This window comes from Podarcis gaigeae, assembly GCF_964106915.1.
Source record: "Podarcis gaigeae genome assembly, chromosome: 3".
NCBI lineage: Eukaryota > Metazoa > Chordata > Lepidosauria > Squamata > Lacertidae > Podarcis > Podarcis gaigeae.
In genome coordinates, this window is record NC_139680.1 from 94,706,444 (window position 1) to 94,732,290 (window position 25,847).

At 41.1% G+C, this 25,847-nt stretch overlaps 1 protein-coding gene across 38 annotated transcripts in view; it reads left to right on the forward strand.

The window, feature by feature from the left end:
- Positions 1–25,847, forward strand: part of ESRRG (estrogen related receptor gamma) — a 472,603-nt gene that overhangs the window by 394,434 nt on the left and 52,322 nt on the right. For all 38 annotated transcript variants that reach the window (XM_083733538.1, XM_083733529.1, XM_083733539.1 and 35 more), the window contains 2 exons: positions 9,797–9,907; positions 13,395–13,556. In XM_083733538.1, coding sequence (XP_083589664.1) covers positions 9,797–9,907; positions 13,395–13,556 — 273 coding nt within the window. The remainder of the gene's footprint in view (positions 1–9,796; positions 9,908–13,394; positions 13,557–25,847) is intronic.

Here is a 25,847-nt window from a genome sequence, read left to right on the forward strand (position 1 = left end):
AGCTCTGGCTCACAGAAGATACTCCAGTTCCTGTCTGTACATTCCACCCTCCCGGCAAAGCTGCACTCAGGCACATGTGACTTATGGCTAACAGTCAGGTGAACTTAATTTAGCACTACTGTTCCCTGGTGAAATAAATTATTATGTACTGCAGGTAGATATAAAAAAAAGTACTACTACTATTTGGGTGGTGTTGTGTATATATTGTTTGATTAAAGCAAATGTAAACATGGGCATCTTAAGGAAGCACTTCTCACCTATTGCTGCACCAAATGCTATTGCCCATTGGGAGATTAAACCTAAATGGGAGCAGGTATTTGGCTCTTCTGCTCGCATTAATCACTTGGATCTTTGCTTTGACTTCTGGATCCCCAAATAAATCCTGAAACCTTCCAGGTTCTAAATGAAATAGTGCTTAGCTGCTTATTATTTCTGAAACTGATATTGAGATCCTGATTTCATGCTATCAGTACTTCACAGTCGGATTACTGTAATGAATTTTATTTCGATCACACCATATCTCTTGTGAGTTGCTAGTAAATGGTCCAGAACTTAACAGTTAGACTTCTTTCTTTTGAGGTGTCACTATCTTATCACTTGAATTCTTTTCACTGGAAAGCTTTACCAATGTAACTTAGAATCTAGACCTACTGTTGACCTTCAAAAGGCATCAGTTCATTTTTAGGCTTCTCTCTCCCCCCCCCTCCTCAAACTCATAGCTCAGATTGCTTAATTAAAACTTTGTACCAGCAAGTTTCAGAATCTCTCTCTCAGTGGCCACCAATGAATCGCTTTCTCATGGAGGTCAAACTAGGCTTCTTTTAGTTGGCTTTAAAGTTGCAGCAGTCACCTGTCCATCATTGCACCGGCAAGACACAGGAAAACAAAAGCTTTTATGCTGAAGAAAGTAGGTGTGGTTCTCAAACTTGATTACGCATTTGACATAAATTCATAGGCACCTGATAGACCCATAGTGTAAGTGCAGGATATGCTACTGAGCTGGCCCTTAGTAAAGGCCCATTGAGCCAAGCTACTACTCCTTCATGGGATATGATAACATATAAGCTATGCATTTGGAAATATCTGCTATAGAAGTACGGCTTTAGAATACATGTGGGTGATTGCATGTCTTCATATCCTCTCAAATTTAATACTCCATGTATGTAAAAACATACCATTTTAGCCTTCCTTCACATCATCTTTCCTAGTGCACTAATTTTCCACGGACAGGGAATTCTTTATATGGTAAAAGGTAAAGGTACCCCTGGCCGTTAGGTCCAGTCGTGGACGACTCTGGGGTTGCGGCGCTCATCTTGCTCTGTAGGCCGAGGGAACTGGCATTTGTCGGCAGACAGCTTCCGGCTCATGTGGCCAGCATGACTAAGCCGCTTCTGGTGAACCAGAGCAGCACACGGAAACTCTGTTTACCTTCCCGCTGGAGTAGTGCCTATTTATCGACGGGAGCTCACCCTGACGCAGGGATTCATAGAATCATAGAGTTGGAAGAGACCACAAGGGCCATCGAGTCCAACCCCCTGCCAAGCAGGAAACACCATCAGAGCACTCCTGACATATGGTTGTCAAGCCTCTGCTTAAAGACCTCCAAAGAAGGAGACTCCACCACACTCCTTGGCAGCAAATTCCACTGTCAAACAGCTCTTACTGTCAGGAAGTTCTTCCTAATGTTTAGGTGGAATCTTATTTCTTGTAGTTTCGAATCGCCAACCTTCTGATCGGCAAGCCCTAGGCTCTGTGGTTTAGACCACAGCACCACCCGTGTCCCTTCTTTATATGGAAGCACATTCTAACATATGATTGTCCTGCAAGCTGAAGCAGTACCACATGATTGTTCTGAATGTGTAGTTTAATTGGGATGGAATCCCTGACCAATAGAGGAAGTAGATTGGGGACTTCATGTAGGTGAGTCTGTGCTGACAGTAGGGCTCTGATTGAAGGCCCAAGTGCACTCTTTCAGTGCATACAGTTTGCTTTTGATACTCCATGTATGTGCTGTTCTCTCACCAAATTGCACTACACACAGGGATTAGCATAAGGGCCTTGCATGGCTGACTTGTGCTGTGGAGAAAGTAGCTACCTTGTTGTTGTTCCTCCATCTACTTGACATAGGAATAGCCTGGTGGATCAGGCCAATGGACTATCTAGTCCAGAATCCTGTTCTCATAGTGGCCAACCAGATGCCTGTGAAAAACCAGGGAACTACTTATTTATGTACTCTGCTGCACCTGATTGAACTTATAGTTTATAGATCTGAATATTACTGGACTAGAACTGAGAAACATTACATCTCAGTGACCCAGGTCTTGGATTTTTATTTTTATTCAGTTTTTGCAGATGATATGTCAAGCATCCCATATACATTCCTCCAAGTCAAAACTGATTTTTGTGTCTTTTATTCACTGATGATATTTGAAAGGCTTGACCCTAAATCATTACTCCTCTTTTACTGTTAAAAGTGCTGCTTTGAAATGTGTTTTCCATTATGTATTGAATTACTTGAAGCTGAGAATTGGCTAGGAGAAGACAAATTCCTTTTGTACAGTAGTCCCACAAGGCTAATTTTGCTATTCCTGCATAATGAAAAAAGTCATGTTTCAGTGCTAGAATTTAGGATTCTCTGCACCTATGCAATGTTGTATGCAAGACTTCGGGAAAGAAGGCTCCACAGGGTTTGATAAATGGTCAGCCGTGTACTGCATGCCCCTTGAACTGGAGTATGGTCCTGAAGCGTGGTCATGCTAAACCATTAGGATTGGCTTATTTACTGTTACCTGCAATGCATTTGCAACAAATAAACTGCTCTGAATTGCAGTCTCCTTTCTGCTTTTTCATACAGGATTAATTAAGATTGCTTAAAGGTAAAGGTAAAGGTACCCCTGCCCGTACGGGCCAGTCTTGACAGACTCTGGGGTTGTGCGCCCATCTCACTTAAGAGGCCAGGGGCCACGCTGTCCGGAGACACTTCCGGGTCACGTGGCCAGCGTGACATCGCTGCTCTGGCGAGCCAGAGCCGCACACGGAAACGCCGTTTACCTTCCCGCTAGAAAGCGGTCCCTATTTATCTACTTGCACCCGGAGGTGCTTTCGAACTGCTAGGTTGGCAGGCGCTGGGACCGAGCAGTGGGAGCGCACCCCGCCGCAGGGATTCGAACCGCCGACCTTTCAATCGGCAAGTCCTAGGCGCTGAGGCTTTAACCCACAGCGCCACCTGCGTCCCTAATTAAGATTGCTTACTTGGTGGCAAAGATCTGCTATAATTTTGGAGTCAAAGATATAATCTTGGAGTCAGTGATATTTTAAACAAGCCAATCAGAAATGGTTTTGAACTTGGGAGACAGTCTTAACCAGAAATGTGACCTGTTTTAATCAGAGGTTGGGGCTAAACTATAAACTTAAAATCATATTCATGCTTACTTTGTTAGATTCAGTTAGATGCAAATTTTGGTCCTTGGTACACTCTGAATCAGCTGTTTTAAAGGCCATGAATAGTGGGTTTACTTTGATTACACTGAAGAGGTGATAATGGCACTGTCCCATGTTTAATGCAACATTGTTAGATGTCCTTTCTCTTTTGTATTAAAACATTCACCTAGTCTTGAGCAGAAATAAAAGGTTCAGAGCTTGTCAGCATCAGTTTTATAGATAGCCATTGAAAAAAATAATAATGAGATATTGGGTATTGTAAGGCTCAAGGGCTGCCTTGCCAGACTCATTTATTTCCATTCACCTTTTGTCTGAATTGCAGACAGAAGACATTCAATTAAAATGTGTCACCTGTTATGTGTGATCTAATTTGTATTTGTAAATGGTACAGATTAGAGCACCAAGCTTCACATACTCCCAACTTTTTGAAACATGTGCAGAACAGCAATCTCTTTGGACTGGAAAGGTTGGGTGTGTTTGCCTGCAAGAAAATTTATTGTTTGCTTATGGTTCGTGGTACTGTATTTGTATCTGGTATTAATATTTTAATTCAAATCACTTGTACACCACCCTGGAATCTGTTGAGATAAAGTGCAGTTTTACATAAAGCAAAGAAGTAAATAATCTATGATAAGCTGGTCCAAGTGTGCTTATTAGATGCATTTCAAATCAAATCTATCCTTAACTAATTAGTATATGGAGTATGTGTAGACCCTGATGTACAAACGTTAGTTACATTTTCTCCAGCCATCAGTAGCCATAACCTTTTGATGCAGATGTTCTCTTTCCCCCCACTATATTTCAGACACCTTGGCCTGGATCCAGAGAGCTGCTTAAACTTACTCAAGGCTCTTGTGCTGGCTTTTATCTTACTTTTCATTGAACAGCTGATCCCCATGCTGTATCACAAACTACTTTAGAAACTCCTCTCACTTTCAATAGTAATTTGCCATGGGTGTGAGGTGGGTGGGGAAGAACTTGATGCTAGTTCTAAAGTTCTTTGGATCCTGGCCATTATTATTTTCCTGTTATAAATATATTAGGCATCTGGTTGGCCACTGGGAGAACAGGATGCTGGACTAATTGGGTCATTGGCCTGATCCAGCAGGCTTTTTTGTGTTCTTACGTTCTTTCTTCTCTGAACTATCAATTGCATTCCTTATATACAAGTGTAAGCTGAAGACAAGAGAGTTGGTGCCTTTTAAGGTTTCCTATGCTATACTCAGTAATATGCTTCAGATTGCAGATAGCTATCAGGAGACAAAAACTGACTTCCCTTGCTAATTGTTAATTCAGCAGTAGAGCAGGAAAGCTTTAATGTGAGCCATAGCTTTTATCTTTTTTGATGACTTAGGATTCTGTTTTTTTTAAAAAAAAGCTTGGCTAATGGACTTGCATTTTGCATCTCTAGATTACTTTTTTTCTGTATTGTGACTACCAATGTACAACTGAATAATTTCAGACCTATTTAGCATGGCCAACAGGCTCCTGTAAATATAAAAGTCCATGTTTTTGTTTTTCTTCACACAGTTTTTTTCTAGTGTGAATTGCAGTGTTGTAAGTACGGTAGGTAATAAAACCACAGTGTAACATGATTTTTATATAAGCAACTGTTTTTCCTTCTGTGGAATTAAGATCTAATTTGTGTGGACCCAATACCATAATCCACCTGAGCCATGCAGATTACGAAATAATGCTGCATAGTTTGTTATCCAAATAAGATTGAAAAAAGTTGCCTCATTTAGATAAATGAATGTTTATTCAACCTGCTTGGCATTCTTGTAAGTATATACAACATGTGGGTCTTAGTGTGTTTACATTACCCATTTAGAGTACTGTACAATGACGTTGCGTGTCCTCTGATACATTTCACAGCTTTACACACACACACACACACACACACACACACCGCAGTTCACATCAGCACAGCTTCGTTAGTACAGTGGTACCTCGGGTTAAGTACTTAATTCGTTCCAGAGATCCTTACTTAACCTGAAACTGTTCTTAACCTGAAGCACCACTTTAGCTAATGGGGCCTCCTGCTGCCACTGCGCCGCCGGAGCACGATTTCTGTTCTCATCCTGAAGCAAAGTTCTTAACCTGAAGCACTATTTCTGGGTTAGCGGAGTCTGTAACCTGAAGCGTGTGTAACCTGAAGCGTATGTAACCCGAGGTACCACTGTATCAAGTTCGTCACTATTGAGCAACATTGACACACCCTTTTGGATATGCTTCTGGTGTTACCTAGAGAGGAAGAATATTTATGTTTGAAACGCCTTGGGAAATATGCAAACTGCCTTATCAATAAAACTGTCTTGTACCCATTTCTTTGAGTAATGGATCAGGTTTACAGTCTAGTTTGCATCTTTGTCACTGGAGGCCCAAGTGGCCTCTGTGGGATGGAATGTCTTTCATCAGCTAAAGCTGGTGCACCAGCTGTGCCTTCTGTGAACAGTGAGGCAATTCATGCTCCCTTTACATCAAGGATTGACTAATTTAATACATCATCTGTGGGGCTACTTTGGAAGAGGGCTCCAGAAACTGAAGTTAGTTCAGAATAGAACCACTAGGCTACTGTTTGGGACTGGACACTGCAACAGTACTTAATAGAGCTGCATTGGTCTGCAGCCCATTTTCGAGTCCAATCCAAAGAGCTGGTGCTTATGTATAAAGCCCTACATTATTTTATATTCAAGCCATACACTGCTTGATGCCTAGGTTTTGTTGTTGGCATCCATCTGTCTCAGGAGAGTATGCCTTCAGGGATAAAGTCAAACTGTTGGAGAGCTACAGTGCTTGCTGTGGCTGTAGAGACCAATACAGGAGAGACATGCTTTATTGCAGGTGGGATAGATAAAGGCGTCCAGTATTGCTGCTACAGGTGCACCATGGAGTTTCTTCCCTCTGTGTTCCTTTCAGCAGACATTCTTCCTCTGGTCACTGCTGTGGATACACAACCTGTCTGTCTCCAGGCACTGCAATCTTCTGAAAAGGATTTCCATATGGTGGGGTTAATGTTGCAAGCCTTCATGTCATGTTTGTAGATGCAGAGTTAGTCTGCCAACAGGCCTAGTGCCTGCAGCCAGCTTCCATAGAGCACATCCTTGGGGATCCTGCCATCTTCCAATCTGTGGACATGATGAAGCCAGAGTAGACATCACTGAGACAGAAGTGACAACATGCTGGGAATGTGAGTTTGGGTGAGCACATCTTGATTTGAAATGCTGTCCAGCCATGTGACGTCAAAAATCTTTCTGACACAGCGCATATGGAAGGCATTGAGGCATCACTTTTGGTGGGTGTAAGTTGCCCATGACTCACTTCCATAAAGCAGTGTGCTCAGCACACAAGTCTGGTAGACCCTCATATTGGTATTGGGCGTTATCATCACATTCTACCCTACCCTTTTGGAAAGGTGAGACAAGCTATTGCCACAGCGGCCTTGTCAATATGATTCTCTCTCTCAGTGTCAATGGAAAATTTGCTAGTTATGATAGAGCCTGGATAGACAAAATTGTCTACCACCTCAAGTGAGTGGTCATCAGTGCTGATGCATGGAATGCTATTGACATCCTGACCCAAGATATTGGCATAGCTGTCAACTTTTCCCTTTTCTTGCGAGGGATCCTATTCGGAATAAGGGAATTTCCCTTAAAAAACGGGAAACGTTGACAGCTATGGATATTGGTCTTCATCAGGCTGATGGTGAGGCCGAACTCCATGGAGGATTGGGCAAAACATTTGATGAGTCTCTGTAGAGCTTCCTCAGAGTGTGCTGTCAAGGCTGTGTTATCTGCAAACAACATCTCATGGATAAGAACCCACCACACTTTTGTATTGGCATGGAGACATGCCAGGGTGAACAGACCCCCATCACTCCTTGCATGGATGTACATACCGTCTTCAGTTGAACTGAAGGCATGGGAGAGCAACAGGGATTAAAATAGGCCAACGAGAGTTTGAGCAAGAACACATTGCTGCTTCACGCTGCTTTTTGTATGGAAGGCATCTGAGGAGACCCATCTTCCTGGGCAGTGGTGTGCATGTCCTCATGGGAGGACATGATCATGTTGTGATGGGCATTCCATCTTGTGGAACAGTGTGAAGAGTCCTTTTCGGCTGATGAGGTCAAAGGCCTTCACCAGGTCTATGAAGGAAATCTACAAGGAGTGTCTCTGCTCTTGGCATTTCTCCTGCAGTTGGCGTAGTGAGAAAATCATGTCGACTGTTGACCTCTGAGCTCTAACACCACATTGCGACCCAGGATAGACCCTGTCAGCAAGTGACTGCAGTCTGTTGAGAACAACAAGGTGCGGTACTAAGCATGGTGATCCCATGGTAGTTGTTAGAATAATCACAGTCACCTATGTCCTTATAGAGGCTCCAAATGCTGAGGTTGTGCATATCTTGTGGCATGGATCCCTTTCCCCAACACTGCAAGAGAAGGCCGTAGACGTGTGTCATGAGGGAGGAATTGAGGCAAGCTTTCAGTACTGTTGGGATTCTGTCCTGTCCTGGGGCTTAACCACATGAAAGATGATGGCATTTTTCAGCTCATCAAGGGAGGGAGGAATACCCAGTTCTTCCAAGACAGGCAGAGTCTGGATGTTGTCAATTGCTGTGTTGGAGACCATGTTTTCCAGGGAGTACAGCTCTTGCTAGTGTTCTGCCCATTGCTTCATCTGCTTGCTGCAGTCTGTAAAGCTCTCTCAAGACAAGGTTTTCAGCAGTGCAGTTTTCCTGACTGTTGGTCCTTTTTCAGAAATGAGTATAGCCACAAGGCAGAAAAGGTTTAAGTTCAGACTTTTCTTTCTCCTTAATAAGCACCATCTGCCCCTCATTTCCTCAATAGCACCTGCAGAAAAAAGCCTTGCTGGCCATTGGACTCACTATTAGTCTCATCTGCTCAATCTGCTGAAGCCTGTCTTTTCATGCAGGGGATAGGCAAGTCCCTAATTCACCAAGGGTTTAAGAGCCATTGGGTACTCTCACCTTGTTTAGTTGGCCAGTCAAATCTGTTTCCTGGGATGTGGCCACTGTCATATGCTGATAGCTTCTAGGTGCCACAGGTGAGGGCTGAGTGCATTGTGGGGACCATTGTGGGTGAATGAACTACCCAGATCGTCTCCTTTCAGCCGTCACGCTGTGAAGATCCCTCGACCTCTGGTGCAACATAAATCAGTGACCCAAGTCTGCTGACATGGGCACACTTTACTTAGCAGAGTAAACTGCGCAATGAAAGAGGCTTGAGGCTTGTGGAGACATACTAACAAACTACGGATTTATTAAACATAAATCAGGACAAAGAAACATGCCTCTCTTTTCCATCTCTTCTGAGAGAGAGAAAAGCAAAAGCAAAAGAACACTGTGGAAGTTCTGGAATGTAAACAGACATGTGACATGTAACACTTCCATGTCTGTAACTAAAGGCGGAATGGAAAATTCCCCAAAGGGAGCACAACATATCTTCCAAAAGAGGTACTGCTCCTCCCTTAATACTCCATACACCAAGATATCCCCTCCCCCCAGCCCATGTGCTGAGATCATTGGTGAAGGCTGTCCTTTAGGTGTCCAACATCTGAACTGAAGAGAGGAAGAGAACATTTTCAGTGATGGCACCCTGGTTATTGGGCTTCCTAACTAGGGAGGCTTGCCTGGCACCCACTCTGTTATCTTCTTGGTGTCGGATAAATATTTTTAAAAATGCTTACAGGCTTTAAAGTTCTGCCTGATAATTTTAACTGCTGCTTCATTGCTGGTTTTATTGTGATTGTTTTGTTTTGCTGTATTGCACTGATTTTGTTGCTGATTTCATGGTAAGAATGGTCCTATGAATATAAGTGGGGCTTGCAACAAAATGTTGCAGTGTGAAGTGTTTGTTGCTTAGTGTTCTAAAAAATTAGCCATGCACTCCTGCGGGACACATTGTTCCATTCCTGCTTCCACCTGGATTTCTGTGACACACCATTCTAGCCAGCATTTTATGATCACTGAGTGCACACATTCTGCATTGAGTCCTCTCTTTCTTAGCACCCCATTTCCAGATTTTTGTACTTCTAGAAATACCGGGGCTTCCCCAGCATACTGATTTGATATGGGTAGTGCTGTTTTACCTGTATAACTGTAAGCACTTATGCCTCAATACCAGAAATAGCAGGAATATTTCCTAATACTTTTGAATTTGTGTAAAGCTGAAGTTGTTGAATTTTATGCTGTGCCCATTTCTTTCACTTCTTTCAATTTCAAACAATCTTGAACTTTTACTGTTTTATTGGAAAGTTTCATCATTCCATAAGATACGGTATTTTCTTCCAAATGTTTTAAATACACCTTTCTTTTTTTGTCTCACCTTCAGGAGTGCGCCTAGACAGAGTACGTGGAGGTCGTCAGAAGTACAAGCGCAGAATAGATGCAGAAAACAGCCCATACCTGAATCCTCAGCTAGTTCAGCCAGCCAAAAAGCCATGTAAGTAAATCAGTTGGTGGTTTTTTCCTTGGTACGTATACATGAGGTTGCATCCCAGTAAAGCAAGAAGCATCCAAAACGAATCATATGCATTATGTTCCTTATCAATGATGATTTTGTAAACTATTCATATCATCCGTATCCTTTCTCTGAAGAGTCAAGAAAAGACTCTTTTAAGGGTGAGAGCTTGCTAATGCACAATTTATGCAGTGCAAATTTTACATTTACAGGTGATCTTTATTTTCAGTGGTACATAAAACAGCTCATGCTGTGATCATTAGTTCATTGAAGCTTCTAGTCTCAGATTTTACAAGAAAGTGATTTTTGCAGTTTTCACTAACTAAATGAGTTTGACTGCTCAACCTCCCAATGAAAATACATTAGGAGCCTCATTAATTTATAGCAATAGAAGGCTGACACACTACTAGTATTAGATTAAAGCAGGAAAGTGCTACACCTACAACATGCATAGGAAGGGTGTTAATGTTCTCATATGCAGCTGATATTAAAAGAAAGAACAAGATACAGTTTGATAAGCTAAAGGCTTATAAAGCCATTTGTACAAATCATGCAGAAGCTGTTAATTCTCGAAGAAACAAGTTGGGTAGTCTACAAAAACAAGAATTAGCAGCTAACAGCGCTTGTGAATTCTTTTGTATGTCACTTTCAAAATAGCTGTTTTGGTGTCTAAGCAGTGGCAGAAGCCTCCAGGCTACAAGAGCCTTCACTTTGGACAAGAGTAATAAAAGGCTCCAAGGATTACCCTGATGGCACTTACCTGCTTGTGTATATTAAAAAAAAGCAGTATGTTGTTTTTCACCTCCCATTCCCCAGTAGGGGACACTACTGTGTGCATTACGCATGAGCATATGGAGACCTGGAAAGCAAATAAACAGAGTTTGAACTGTAAGCAAAAGGGCATTTTAGCTATGTCAAAGGGAAAAGAAACCAGTTTTACATAAAATTAAAGCTTAAGTGAACATATGGCATCGTTTCCTTTTGCCTTTCCAAAAAACATTATGCTGATTATACCTTCAATTGTCCAATCTGGCATCTTCCACACAGTCTGGATAAGCTGTTCCACCACTCTGTAAATACAATCTAGGGTTGCATTAAGCAGATTTTGCGCATTATAATAAAAACTTTCTGATAATACAATAAAATTCAATAAACTCTAATGCTTAATTTCATTAGAGGTTTAGATTTTCTGGATGCACAGATTGCCAGCTTTTCATTTGTTTTATATTGTGCCATTGAGTTGAATTGCTGTCAGCTCGGCACATGCACTCACAATTAAGCCTTTTTATCACAGACATAGGTTAATGTGTCCCGGCTGAAAATGTGAGAAATTGGAAGGGTGCAATCCACCAGTAAGTTGTCTTGGGAATGCCCCATTAAAATGAACAATTCTCTGTACAAGAATACTACTCTGCTCTTTCACAGCTCCCATTCATTTCAAAGGGAACTGTGTAGTATAACTTTTCTGTGAATTTTCTTCCCTGTGCCTAGCCAAAATCATTGAGATATTACACAACATGCAAGAATTTAATGAAACACATTTTAGAGGATTCTATTGCTTAAGATAAACTAGCTTCTGGTCCTCACATGCAATCCTTTATTTAGATATTTATTTAATGGCTCCCTGATCATTTTTCTTAGTTCATCCTGTAAGAAACATGTATAGCATAACTTCTTGTCGGTTCTTTTGCATCCGTCCCAGCAAGTGTCAAGAGTGAAACAGTGAAATCACTTTGACTAAAGAAGTAGCCAGGGAGATTTTCTGGGTTCTGACAGATAGTCTGAGCACAACAAAGGCAGTGGAATGAAAATTGGGTTTTATTGATTCTAATTAGGGAAACGTTAAATAAGATTTACCTAGGAACCGTGCTTGTGGCTATTCTAACTGATGCGGCTTCCTGAGCACATTCAGAATGCCCCTGGATTTGTACTTTCAATACTGACAATGCTTTCCCCCCATAGCGAAATAATAGAGATTAGGAAATGTTCACAACACACACTTTTTTATTATTATTTCCTTTCTTTTCACCACAACCCAGTGGTCTGCCTACAGGTCTTGTCATGTTGTCAGAACAATGGGTATGAAAACTCTGTGAACCTTAAATTAAACTGTACAGCATCCTGAATCACTGCACAAAGGGAAATGTTTAAGGGAAAAATAGAAAATATTTCATTTTCTACCACCCCATCCCTAAATATGCTGCTCTCATCCATGCTTTTTTAAAATAATTAACTTGGTGTGTCTTTGGCACTTCAACAAATTTGTTAAAATAGTTACTAGATTTCAAAACCCAAGCAACTCACATCTCCTCTGTCTGCATATATTTTATTACTAATACTAGACAAACCTTGGACTTTAAGAAAAGAAATATTTAAGAAAAGTTGTGAAAATATTTACTTGTTTGTTTTGGTAATTTTGTTATAGGAAGCAACCATGGGTAATAAAACAGTGAATTAATGGAGGAGTGTGTATGTGGGTGCGCGGGTGCGCACTGCAGCCAACAGTTTAACATCATCATTGAAAGCTGTTTATCAAGAAATACTAAAACTGCTATCTGTCACCTTTAGATGAGATAAATAATACCCATTAATTAGTTTGATAATAGTAGAATGTTGGAGGGATTTTGTTTGTTGGTTGGTGTAGTTCTTATGAAACAATGAGCATACAACTCCAGGCCTGTTGCTAAGTACTGTAATACCAGATCAGCTTTTGAATTTCCCTCCTCTGTGATTTGAATACATAATCTACATTAACTAGAATGGTCAAACAGTTTAAACAATCTCTGTTCCACCCTCTGTCCCACATCAACTTTCAGTCTAAGAGTTCCTCCATTCACTTGTGAACAGGATGTTTTTACGTTGTAATAATAATAAACAAACATACTTGAAGTGGTGTCTTGTGTTTGGTTTATGAGGAACTGACAATTTTTTAATTTGTAACATACCTGTTTGTAAAATACTAGAGACAGAAATAGATAAGAACTCCCGGATAAATTATACAATAGAACATTTAAAGAAAAATCTTAGAATGAATTTCCTCAGGTTTTATAGCCATTGAATGCAGTTTCTGAAAACACTTGAACTCCACTAGGTGACAATTTGAACCTTGGTTTCTCCCATCCTATGCTTCACAACCTCACACTGGGTCTCATGAGTGGTATATATAGATTTATATGTTCATACCTGATCCCATTGAAGTAAATAACATTCCCACCAATTCTAGTAGATAGGGGCTATATCCCCAAACTAGCAGTGACATAGCAAATGTTATACAGGCCAAAACTTAATATTTGTGGATAGCTCAGTTGGTAGAGCATGAGACTCATAATCTCAGGGTTGTGGGTTCGAGCTCCATGTTGGGTGAAACATTCCTATGTTGCAGGGAGTTCCTATGTTGCAGGGATTCTTAAGTGGAGTCATGGAAAATACAGAGATTAGTATTAACATATGTTCTGATCTATATTCACAGATAACAAGATTGTCTCTCATTTGCTGGTGGCTGAACCAGAGAAGATCTATGCCATGCCCGACCCCACTGTGCCAGACAGTGACATCAAGGCCCTCACCACTCTTTGTGACCTGGCAGACAGAGAGCTGGTGGTCATCATTGGATGGGCTAAACATATTCCAGGTACAGAATCTATAAACAAGTATATCTTATGAGATTTCTGTCTGTTAAAAACCATTACATAAAAGATGAAATAAGAAAATAATACATGTAGGGCATTAAATGTGGAGACCACAAGGTAATAATGACTAGTTATGCTGCCTCTCCGTTAAACTAGATTATATGCTGGGCCCACCTTGGTCCCTGTGAATTGCACCCCTGCAGGCAGGGTTTTATTTCTTCTGGTTCTACCTTAGCAAAGCATGTAGGTTAAAGTCCTTTGTGACATGCACATCCAAAGGAGTCTTAATGGTCATAAAGCACTTGTGTGAAAACTGTGTTGGTTTAATATTTCCACATGCTGCCCACATTCCACAGAAAATAAACATGAGAATTTTGTCTTTTGCTTATACGTCTTGCCTCAGGCAACAGTAACTGGAAATAACATTTTGGAAGGAGTCTGTACATATCAAACAACTTAAGCTTTCTTTGGGTTCAGTGAAATTGTTCCTTCCGCCACACACACACCTTCCCACACCTACCCCATTTCACTTGGTTTGAATTTGTGTTGGCACACCTGTGTCCTAAAGCAGCTGGCACTGTAGGCAGCCATGAACCATGAGTACAGGTGTACTTTAATGTCTGCAGACAACATAACAGTTCTAGATTACATGACCAGTATGATCTGCAACCAGTGCTTTGATTTTTTCAAATAAATATTTAGCACTTCCTCCTTTAACAACCTTCCTTGTCTTCAGGGTTGGCCCAATACATCTTGCTACCAGGAGTGAAGCAGCAATTTATTTATTTATTGTGTTCATATCCCACCTTTTTGGCCAAGGAGCTCAAGGTGGCACACATGGTCCTCCTCCTCCTCCTGTAATCTCTGTAGCAACCTAGGAGATGATTTGTGACACCATGATCAGCTCCTTGGTTTGAGGAACTGAAGGCTATTCTCCACAGGCTGTTGGATTGGGCATTCAGACGAGAAATACGCACAATGCCTGCTTATTTGGCATTGTTACTCACTTTGCTAAGAATATGTGCACAGATGCTTCCCTCCACCCCCTCCAATGTGTGGATAGGCCTAACTGTTTCAGAGTAGCCACATGAGTTGTGAAGATTTCAAGAGGATTTGACAAAGAACATAAAATAGCTTCTGAGACTTTTTTTTTTTACTGCTCTCCTTAATGCTAGCTTAACACTTTGGATCAGGCACTGTCTCTTCCAGTGAATTTGAACAATGCAAGGCACAATCCTGAATGATTCTAATTACTTCGCAAAACCAAATAATAAACAACTATCAATACACATCTAAATCATAATTTGCTTAGAAAGGAGGACAGTAACACACGTTCTGAAGCACTCCGCATTTTCTTCAGAGAAGAAATTTAGTTGTTCAGAGTTTGCATCACAAATGGCTTATAAACGAGCTTTTGAATCATGAGCAATGTTTTTCTGGTACAGTTAACTTATTTCTGTCTCCTTAAACTAGTTTGTCTTTATGCTTTGAATGCTACAGTAATTTCTTTAATCAAATTGATGGAAGTCCCTTTCCCAGCCCACACTGAAACCAATTTATTGGTCATGATACGCCAGCTATGTTACTAACAGTCGTAACGAACTGTCAGGCAATATCGCAGTGAAGCTAATTTGAAGTCATTAGGTGTGCAGCGTTCAGGCAACAATTTGTTACAGTGGTTAGGAACACAGCTGACATTTCTGAATGGCTTTGTTCAGAGCAGGTCTAGATGAGCCCAAGCAAATTGTAAACTAATTTAAACATCACTCTGTATTATACTAGCTACTTTGTCTTACACTGGTTGCTAATAAAGCACCCCAGATTAAGTCAAAGCTAGTTAAATAGGTGAGTTTGAGTTTCATCTCTGGACAATGCCTACATCAGTCTTACCAATATGGGGGCATTTGCCCTAGAAGTCGGTCAATAACGCATCATGGTGATTGCCAAATATATTTTATCAGTTTGATTTGTGTTGTGAATACATGACATAGGTTTGCTTGTGGGTATGGAAGAAACCAGGCAATCTAGAGGGAGAGAAAACAATGGTTCAGTGCCTGCAGTTAGCAGCGAAAGCTGTTGGATGCTTAAAGACTGGCATTTTAAATTACAGACCAGGAATCTGAACCAATTGTGAGCTATTGAGGAATACTTCAACAGCAGGCCCATGGTCAGAGGCAAATTCAAAACCCGGCTTATGGTGGTATATTAAACCTATTAGCTAAATATACATACTGGTGTTCACTTGGCTAGAAGGAGATAAGAGATTGAATTGAGTACAGAACCTTCTGGTAGCCCTTTTGGAATGCAAAGTTTGTTAAAATTTTCACTTATTGGTTGGAAGTACGTCACCAAAATACTGAACGCATAAGGGCAAGATGCAAAAACCGGTGCTCTCAATGTGGTTACTTCAATTTTTAATGATGTAGAATTTTAACTTTATTTATGTATTTTATTGAAACTTTGGGTACCAGCATATTTTTATTGCATGCATTGCATTGCATACATTGCCATTGTGGGAGATCTTGTAACCAAGAGGCAGGATACATATTTTCTAAATTAATAAAATAAATATAGATAATATTTTTAAAAAACATAGTATAGTTATTATTTATTTATCTTAATGTCCATTATGGAGTCATTTAAGCAAATGTAGACGTGATCACTTCAGAATAATTCTCCAGGTTATTACAAATAAAATAAAATAAAATTAGTTCCAACCATCTTATTATTCCAACCATCTTATTATTCAGGAAAAGGATAACTTTGCCAAAATGTGTGCATCTTCACCTCTTTAATGCTTTAATGACAGCTTTCCATTTTCCCTTTCTATGTGTTGGTACTGAAAAGTAAAAGAAGACAGTACTGCTACAGCAATTTATGTTAATGGTGGTCATCATGTTTGACTTTGCAATCATGGCTCTCCTATAGTTCCTTAAAACTTAGTTTCTAAAGGTATAGAATTTTTAACACATGGTTCTATACATATCTACATATCTATTCAAAAGTGAGTCCCATTGAGTTTAGTGGAACTGACTCCCAAATAAATGGGTATAGGATTGCAGCCTAAGGAGCTTTTTCTGAGCATAATTTGGAACCAGTAAATGTCCAAAGCATATTAGAAGCATATTCAATTTTTTGTTTTATCTAAAAATTGATCGATTTTCTCATGCAGATAAATTTAATTTTACAACTAATCAAGAAAATTTGATTTAAAAAAAAATTAGAAGAAACACTGCTTTATTCTTTATTCTGTATTATGTCACCATTTCCTCTCATTTCTTAATTTTGGAGTAATTTCTTAAAATTTTGATTCAATCCCTTGAATGATTATCATTTTTTTGGTGCCCACTCAAATTCCATTGATACTACCGTGCTGTTCTAGCTTTTTTTCTAGTGAACAAAAAGGTACAGAACTGAGCAGAAACATACCTTTTCCAGAAAGGAAACACACACACACCTTTATATATGGATTGAAAGGCTTTATCAGTAAATAGAATTAGTCTACTTGCATTAATAAATCAAACAAATGAAAAGTGTTGTTGTGAAACATGACCGCATCTTATCTGTAGAAGAAAATGATCACAATGGTATTAGGAAATTCTTGACTTTAGTTACAGGAGCGTAAAGGCACAAGAACAGATGATGGTGCCCTAATAGCCCTTTTTAAGAATGACAGGGCCCCACCATTAGCATCCTTTTATATCCTTGGAAATTGCTCATGCCTCGCTTTTCTGGTTCCTATCTGCCTGACTCTTTTTTATTTCTCTTTCAATTTCATCCGCGCTCGGATAAGCGCATGCTAACACAATATGATTGAGCTGTAAAATGGAACGCTGTCGCCTCTAATCTCTTTTATGTAGATATGGAGGTTCTTCCACACTCCACTTCATTCTTTCTCCATTGTTGGCCTTTATAGAATGGGTTGCCGAGTAATGGAAGCTCACACTGTCAAATATTAGAGCTAGGTTTCACAGGGTGTGATAAGAAGATTATCAGCCTAGCAGTCAGATCTATTGTTGTTCTTTGTGTCAGATTAAAATATTCCTATGTACTGTAACTTTGTTAGTAAAATACTACAGGTATTTAGGAAGGCTGTGTTGTTTCCAATGAGACAATGCTTACATTAGTAGATAAATCTGTGAGTACGATGTACAGAGCCTAACTTAGATACGGAAAGCGTATGTTAGTTTTATTGTGTGTTGCGTTTTGAACATGGTAAGTTTTGCTTTCGGACATCTTAAAAGTATAAAGCCCATTTTTTTCCATGAGATGAGATTCTGCTGATGTCTGACCACATTTTCAAAGTCACTTAGGCATTGTTTCTGTAATGCAACTGTCTCATTGGCATTCTGCAAAAATGCGCAATGCTCTCCTTTTACTAAGTGGAAGCAGGAAACATTAAGCTCTTTAAATGTGCATAACAGGAAGCTTAAGAGACAAAATGTTCTCTGTCGTTTTTTGCAGACACAAAACTCATCAAGTTAGACCAAAGTCCTTGCAATGTTTTACACTTAAAATTAATTTTAATTTGTACAAAAACATTGAATCTGGATTATTCTTCCAAAAAACAAAACAAAAACCCCATCTTTTTATGTTGTAAAATAAAACCAATTGCCATCAAGTGCTTTCAGATTTACCTATTATGCAATTATTACTTGTCTAGCATTGCCTGCTGGTACATTTAGGTTGCCCAAAGAGGTACTAAATATATAGAGAGAGACTTATAATTAATTGAAAGACAGCAACCACTTTTGAGAAATAAAGTTGAAAAATAAGTTGTACAAAGTATTGTGGCATTTTAAAGATGTGGAAATTTGCATTGCATATCTTAAAATCTGACATACTAGGTACAGTGAGTTTCATTTGTGTATCTGCAAGGAAGCAGGTAAGCTATCTTGAAAGAACATATTTGTATGCTTGTGACCCCAACAAAAGAGAAGTTATAGAGGATCACATGGAAAAAGCATCACGGAGAAAATAAGATTGTAGTTGGGAGTGGTCATTAGAACACTGGGAGGAAGTTTTTATCTGTTTGCTGATGTGAACACGGTGGTGGATTAGATGAGGGCCAATAAGCTGTATTTAAATGTTGTTGTTATTTCATAAAATTCTTACGCCACTTGATTGTAAAAACAAACAAACCTCAAAGCGGTTCACAAAAAGATGAAACAAGAAAATTATCAAGAAAAGATTCACAACAATAGTTTAAAACATACAAAAAGTTAAAATACTAAAACAGGTTAAAATTCACATCAATTTTCTAAGCATCTGGGTAGGCTTGCTTAACAAGAATGTTTTTAGCAGGTGCCAAACAGAATGCATTGAAGGCACCTGCTTGATCTCACTAGGCAGGGAAGATGGAGGCTCTTTGGTTTGGTTGTTACCATGGCTAGAAAATAGCCAAGTTGTTCTGGATGGAGTCACACTCCCTCTGATGGAGCAGCTACATAGTTTGGGGGGGTATTCCTAGATTAAGGTGACCAGATTTTTTTCAATGAATCCGGGGACACTTTAAACAAACAAGCCAACAAATAAACCAACACACAGATACAGAAGATAGATGATAGATACTGTAGGTTAGATAGATGATAGATAGATAGATAGATAGATAGATAGATATAGATCTGTGTGTGTTATATATAGATTTTTTATTAAAAAAAAGAGAGAAAAAAGGTTATTTAAAAAAAGAAGAAGTAATATCTTCTCTTCTGTAGTCTCCTCTGTTGTGCGGCCTTCCTCTGGGTCCTGGCCTTTCTTGGTGCGCTAACCATGCTTCCCACCCTATCCCTCCTTGCACTGAGATCCCCTACAGGCTTACTCGGGAGTAAGCATTAGCAGAACCCCCCTCGTCCTGCTGCTGCCCTGCCCGCCTGTCTGGGCGTCTTCTGCAGGCCCGGGGAGGAGCCGGCAGCGAGCAAGTGAGAGGAGGCGCACTCGGGCTGTATCAGCTCATCTCTCGGCTGTGATGGCCACCAGCAAGCTGGCCAACAAGCTGAACCGCCACTTGCAAGTCGAGGAGCACAATGGCGAAGCTGAGCAGCTGCCGCAGCTGCCCAAACACCACCCGGAGGCTGAGCCAGAGCCCGAGCTCCAACCTCAGCAAGTGATGCCTAAATCACTGCCCATGGAGAACCCGTCTTGGCTTACCCTCCTGCTGCAGAGAAGCAGCCGCGAATACATACTCCACCAATGCGAAACAGGGACTGGGAGGCTGGCGGCAAAGCAAGAAACACAGGCATCCTCATAACAAAGGGAAGGTCACCTACTTGAGACCCCACCATAGCTGCGCTGCCGCAAGCCTGACAGGCCAGCAGAAAACGGCAAAATTTAAAGAGACAGTCATGTTTCCTCGCCGGAAGTCCACAGGCATAAAGGGAAGTTAATTAAAATCCAGGGACATTCCAGGGAGGAATTTTGTCTGGGGAAAGATTGGTGAATTCGGGGGCTGTCCCCGGGAACCAGGGACGACTGGTAAGCCTATCCTAGATACACTTTTGTTACTAGAGGCCCAAGCGTCTTCTACCAGCTTTATCTGTTTAACGAGCTGCAGCCATATCCTGAACAGGGATACAATTGTAGCCCATGCACTGGTAGCCTTGTGGCTAGATTACTGCAATATGCTCTAAATGAACCTGCCCTTGAGCCTGGTTTGGAAGCTCCAGACTGCGGGTGGTAGCAGATAGCTGACAGAATGTAACGGCATTGTTAGGACATCTGCATCTACTATTGAGCCAGATTAATTTGTATTAATTTACAAAGCCCTTAACAACTAGGTCCAGCGCACCTCACGGCCAGTCTGAACCCTTATGTCTTATCTCACTAAGATAATTTGTCGGAGTCTTGTTGGTGAGGCTCATGTGATGTCAACACAAATCTGAACCTTCACTAGTCTCAGCCCAGTCCTGTGGAATAGGGAGCACCACTGCAAATTTTTCTATTCTGCCATGCTTATGCAGGGAATTGGGGGGGGGGGGGGGCTTCCAGTAATAGTTAGCTGATTGATTTGTGATTTTAGTTTTTAATGTGGTTTTTATTGTGGATAGAATTGTTGAACACTGCTCTGATTTTTTAAAATGAAATTGGAATATAGTGGATGATGATGATGATTTACTACATTTGTATACAGTACTGCCCTTCATCCAACTGTCACAGGGCAGTTCACAACCTAAAAATACAAAATGAGAGCACAAAATACATAATAAAATAAAAATAAACCAATAACTCCTACTCCCACAAACATTCAAAAGGCCGTAGAATGTTAATCAACCAAGGCCTGGTTATAGGGAAATGTTTTCACTTGGCGCTTAAAGATATGTAATGAAGGTGTCAGGCGAGCCTCTCTGGGGAGTGCATTCCACAAATGGAGAGTCACTACAGAAAAGGCCTGTTCTCGTTTGGCAACCAGACCTCTTGTGGAGGAGGCACACAAAGAAAGGCCTCAGATGATGATTGCAGGGTCTATATCAGTTCATATCGGGAGAGGTGGTCTTTGAGCTATTGCGGTTCTGAGCCATTTAAGGCTTTATAGGTCAAAACCAGCACTTTGATTTGGGCCCAAAAAACTAATTGGCAGCCAGTGCAGTCAGGCCAGGATTGAAGTAATGTACTCAAACCGTCTTCCTTTGGTGAACACCTAGCCGCTAAATTCTGCACCAGCTGAAATTTCTTAAGACGCATTCCTATGTATAACACGTTGTAGTAATCTAAACTAGAGATTACCCGAGCATTGATGACAGAAGTTAGGCTATCCTTGTCCAGCTAAGGGTGCAGGTGGGCCACCAGCCAAAGTTGATGGAAGGCACTCTGCACCACTGAGGCCACCTGAGCCTCAAGCAGCAGCAAATGATCCTGAAGTACACCCAAGCTACATGCCTGCTCCTTCAGAGGGAGTGCAACCCCATCAAGAGCAAGTAGCCTTCCATCCACCCTGTCTAGGGTACGACTCACTAACAGTGCCTCAGTCTTATCTGGATTGAGCTTCAGTTTGTGGGCTCTCACTCATTACTGAAGCAAAACAAAAGTATAGCACATCCACTGCCACATCTACAGATATAGAGGCGAATTCGAGCAGTGTGTCATCAGCATATTGCTGACAATACATTTCAAAATTATGGATGGCCCCACTTAGCTGTTAAACAGCATAGGGGATAAAATCGAACCTCCCGGTTGAAGGCTCCAGAGGCCAAAGAAGACTCCCCACACCATCACCTTCTGGAAATGACCATCCAAGGAGGACCAGAGCCACCACAAAGTGGTGCCACCCACTCCTGACTAGGACAGCCACTCCAGAATAATACCGTGGTCAGGGAGAATTAACAGGAGACACATTTCTCCTTTCTTTCTGCTGACAGAAGCATAATATAGGGTGACCAAAGCAGTTTCTGTGCCAAAACCGGGCTTAAACCCTGACTGAAATGGATCTAGAAAAACTGTTTTCTCCAAGAGCACCTGGATTTTGTCCACAACCACCTGCTCAAGAACCTTGTCCAAGAAGGGGAGATTGGCAACTGGATGATAGTTAGATTTTCTGAATCCAGGGAGGGTGGTTTCTTCAAGGAAACAAGGACCACCCCCTCATGCAGGGAGGCATTAATCAACCAGGTATCCTCTCCCTGCTAGTTTTTATCAGCCAAGAGGGGCAAGGGTCCACAGCACAAGTGGTCACCCACCCTAACCACAATCCAAACACCTTTTCCACCTCCTCAAGCATTCATAACTGAAACCCATCCAACACAACAGGACTAGACAGTGCTCTGGACACCCCTTGAGCTTCATCTGCTCTAATTGTGGAGTCAATATCCTGGTGAATGCAAACATTTACCCTCAAAATTGCGTTACAGATAAGTCACAGCAAGCTAACTTTGGTTCCACCACCTCCTTCAGGCCAAACTATACAAGAGGCTCCTCACTACCTGGAAAAGCTCTGCTGGAGGCAACAAAGTATAGGCAATGATTTGCATGGGTATTACATTCCCGATCCCCACACTCATTAGTATGGATGTTGAAGTCCCCCAGAATCTTCAGTCTGGAAGTCCTCAAAACCGCCATTGAGACTAGCTCTGTCAGCTTAGAGAAGGGGACTTCTGGGTATTGAGGCCAGCAGTAAACCAGCAGAATCCCTAATCTGTTCCGATTGCCCAATGCTAGGAAAACACACTCTAGATTCCCCACAACTGGACAGAAAGCCTGGAGAGAGAGAAAATTTCTATAGACAACAGCACTCCCCCCTCTTCAACCTTTAAAGTCTGCCCTGATGCTGAACCGTGTACCCAAATGGGCACAGCTGGGTGAGACCAACTCCACCCTGCTCACCCACCCAGTTCTCAGTGATACAGACCAGATTGCTCTTCTCATCCATAATCAGATCATGTATGATGAAGGTCTTACTCAGAGCTGACCTGGCATTCAGCAACAGCATCCACAGACCTGAGGACTGGCTGATAGGACAACCACAGTTCCCTAGATTGGAGGAGGGGTTGGTACATGGCAGTCACTAACTGCCTGTGCCCCTTACCCAGCCTGCCCCACCCCATACTTCCCCTTGCTCAGAACCACTGCAATCCTCTCTTCCTAGGCACATTTAACATCCTTTGATTTAAAGAAACAACAAAACCCCCAAATTTAGAAACCCACAAGTTTAAAAGCAGTTAAAAACAATTTTTAAAAAATAGGGCAATAATAACCCTACCAATACCCAAACAATACCCCAACCCAGCCTCAAGTTTTGTAGATGGAGTCAGTCAGGGCCCTGCCCTCCCAGGCCAGGTAAAAATGGACTTCAAGGCAAAGAGCAGGTCTTCCAGGACTCGCAGCCAATCAAAAATCTGATTGTGTGAAATAATGTTATTGATGGATTTGTAAGTTAAAACATTCAAATTTTTCAGTAATGTTCAATAGTTAGAATGAGACTTGCATATTCTTTGTAAAATACTTGTTTGCCTCCAGAGTTTCTTATATGTACTGTTGTGGTAGTGTTTTCCCCCTCCTTTGAAGTCAACACTTTCTCTTATCTTTTCCCCAAATCACCCACATCTGTGAGTCCATGCTTTCTCTCATACACACAAACTGGTGATTGCACTACATCCCCCTCCTTTATCTGCCTCAACCAATCTCCAAATGAATGCATGCCTATCATGGCCTTAGCTTTGACACTCTGGATATATTGATTAATAGTTGCCCTAAGCTCCTTTTAGCAAATCAAATTTTCACTTTTAGCAAGGATTTCGCCTCTGATTTATTCAGCAAAGTGAAATGCACTAAATTGACTTTGACATTCAGGGAAAATGGCTGAAAAACAAAGAGGAAAGGAAAGAGATATAAATTGTGTGGCAGCTGGGTACTTGAAGCATAGAAGAGACAGGTTTCTTTTTTGTGGGGAGCAGAATATCATTGGCTAACTTAAAAACATAAACATTTAAACAGGAAAAAGTTGTTTGCTGAAACAGGAAAAAGTTGTTTGCTGTTTTGGATTGGCACATTTTGCATACAAAGACGTCATTCATCTAGCTCTGATTACCAGGGTGAAAGCATCTGGGTATAATTTTTGGAATAATTACATTTTATAGATAGGCCCTAGAATTGTAGATATGATGTAATGTAGCAATTGAAAGTAATATAGGACCAAGTTGGAACAGGTAACTATACTAAGCTCCATTTTTTTCTTTAAACTAGATCATGGGTAGGCAAGCTAAGGCCCGGGGGCCAGATCTGGCCCAATTGCCTTCTAAATCCGACCCTCGGATGTTCCGGGAATCAGTGTGTTTTTACAAGAGTAGAATGTGTGCTTTTATTTAAAATGCATCTCTGGGTTATTTGTGGAGCATAGGAATTTGTTCATATATTTTTTTTCAAAATATAGGCCGGCCCACCACAAGGTCTGAGGGACGGTGGACCAGCTGCCTGCTGAAAAAGTTTGCTGACTCCTGTCTTACATTAAATAAAACTTTAAGGCTAGACACTGGCTATGGGTAAGGGTATGGCTCAGTGACAGAGCATCTGCCTTGCATGCAGAAAGTTCCCAGTTTAATCCCCGGTGTCTCCAGGTAAGGCTGGGAGAGACTCCCTGCCTGAAATCCTAGAGAACTGATGTCAGTAAATGTAGATCATACTAAACTAGATTGTCCAATGGGCTGATTCAGTATAAGGCAGCTTCTTATACTCCTGTGTTGCATAATAATTTTAAAACTTTGATCCAGGTATGTGTTGTGCAAATGGAAAATCAGTTCTACATTTGTAAGATAGCCCCATCAAATTATTCCAGCCTCTGAAACCCCAGTCCATACCACCCCATATGATCCACCAACCCTCTGGATCCATGGAATCCCTGTTGTGAAGTTGGAGTTATGCTCACTCTTCTCTGTTTCCAGCCCTAAATATTTAGTATTTTAATTGAATCACTCTTAATGGTTTTGATGCCATCAAAGTTAAATGACACAAGGGTAAACTTGACTACTGTACACTTATCACCAGCAGCTTTGCTACATGACGCGGCTTTGAACAATCAGGTTTGTGGTGATATGAAAGCACTGTGTGTGGTGCTGAAATGGCAGATTTGGGCATACCCGTTATTGCTTGATGTTCCTGTCATCAAGTGAATAATTTTTATTTATGAATTTATAATCTGTACTTCCATACAAATGTAGCAAGGCGGTATACACCATAAGAAAAAGATTAAACAAAGATTTCCATAAAACTATCACTTATAACATCCATAAATACTTATCGTAATTTTAAAAAATCATGTTGTAGAGGCTTGTCTAAACAAAAAAGTTTTCCGAAGAAATGTGAAGGAAGGGAGAGATGGTTCCTGCCAGACATTTGCTAGATGGACACTGCACAGGGCAAGGCCTGTCACACAAAAGGCTCGTTTCCTAGTAAGGGCCAGTTAAACCTCAGTGACATGGGGAACCACCAGAAGTGCTTCATCAGAGGATCAAAGTGACCTAGGTAGAGTATAAGGGATCAGACTTTGAACTGCTTTGGGCCTAAGTTGTTTAGGGTTTGTGAATTAACACAATTAATTTGAACCTGCCCTGTTGCAAATCAGCAACCAGTGTAGCTTTTTCAGCAGTGGGAAAACATGTTGCTAGGAATCCCGCTCGTGTGAACAGTCAGGCTGCTGCATTCTACACTAGTTGATGCTTCCAGACCAGATACAAAGGTGGCTTCACATAAAGTGTGTTACAGTAAGCAATCCTTGCATGGCCTGCTGTGGTCACGCTGTCTTGGTCCAGGAAGGGTGATAGAGGTGGTAAAAAGCACTCCTGGAAACAGAAATCCCTTGTGTCACCCAG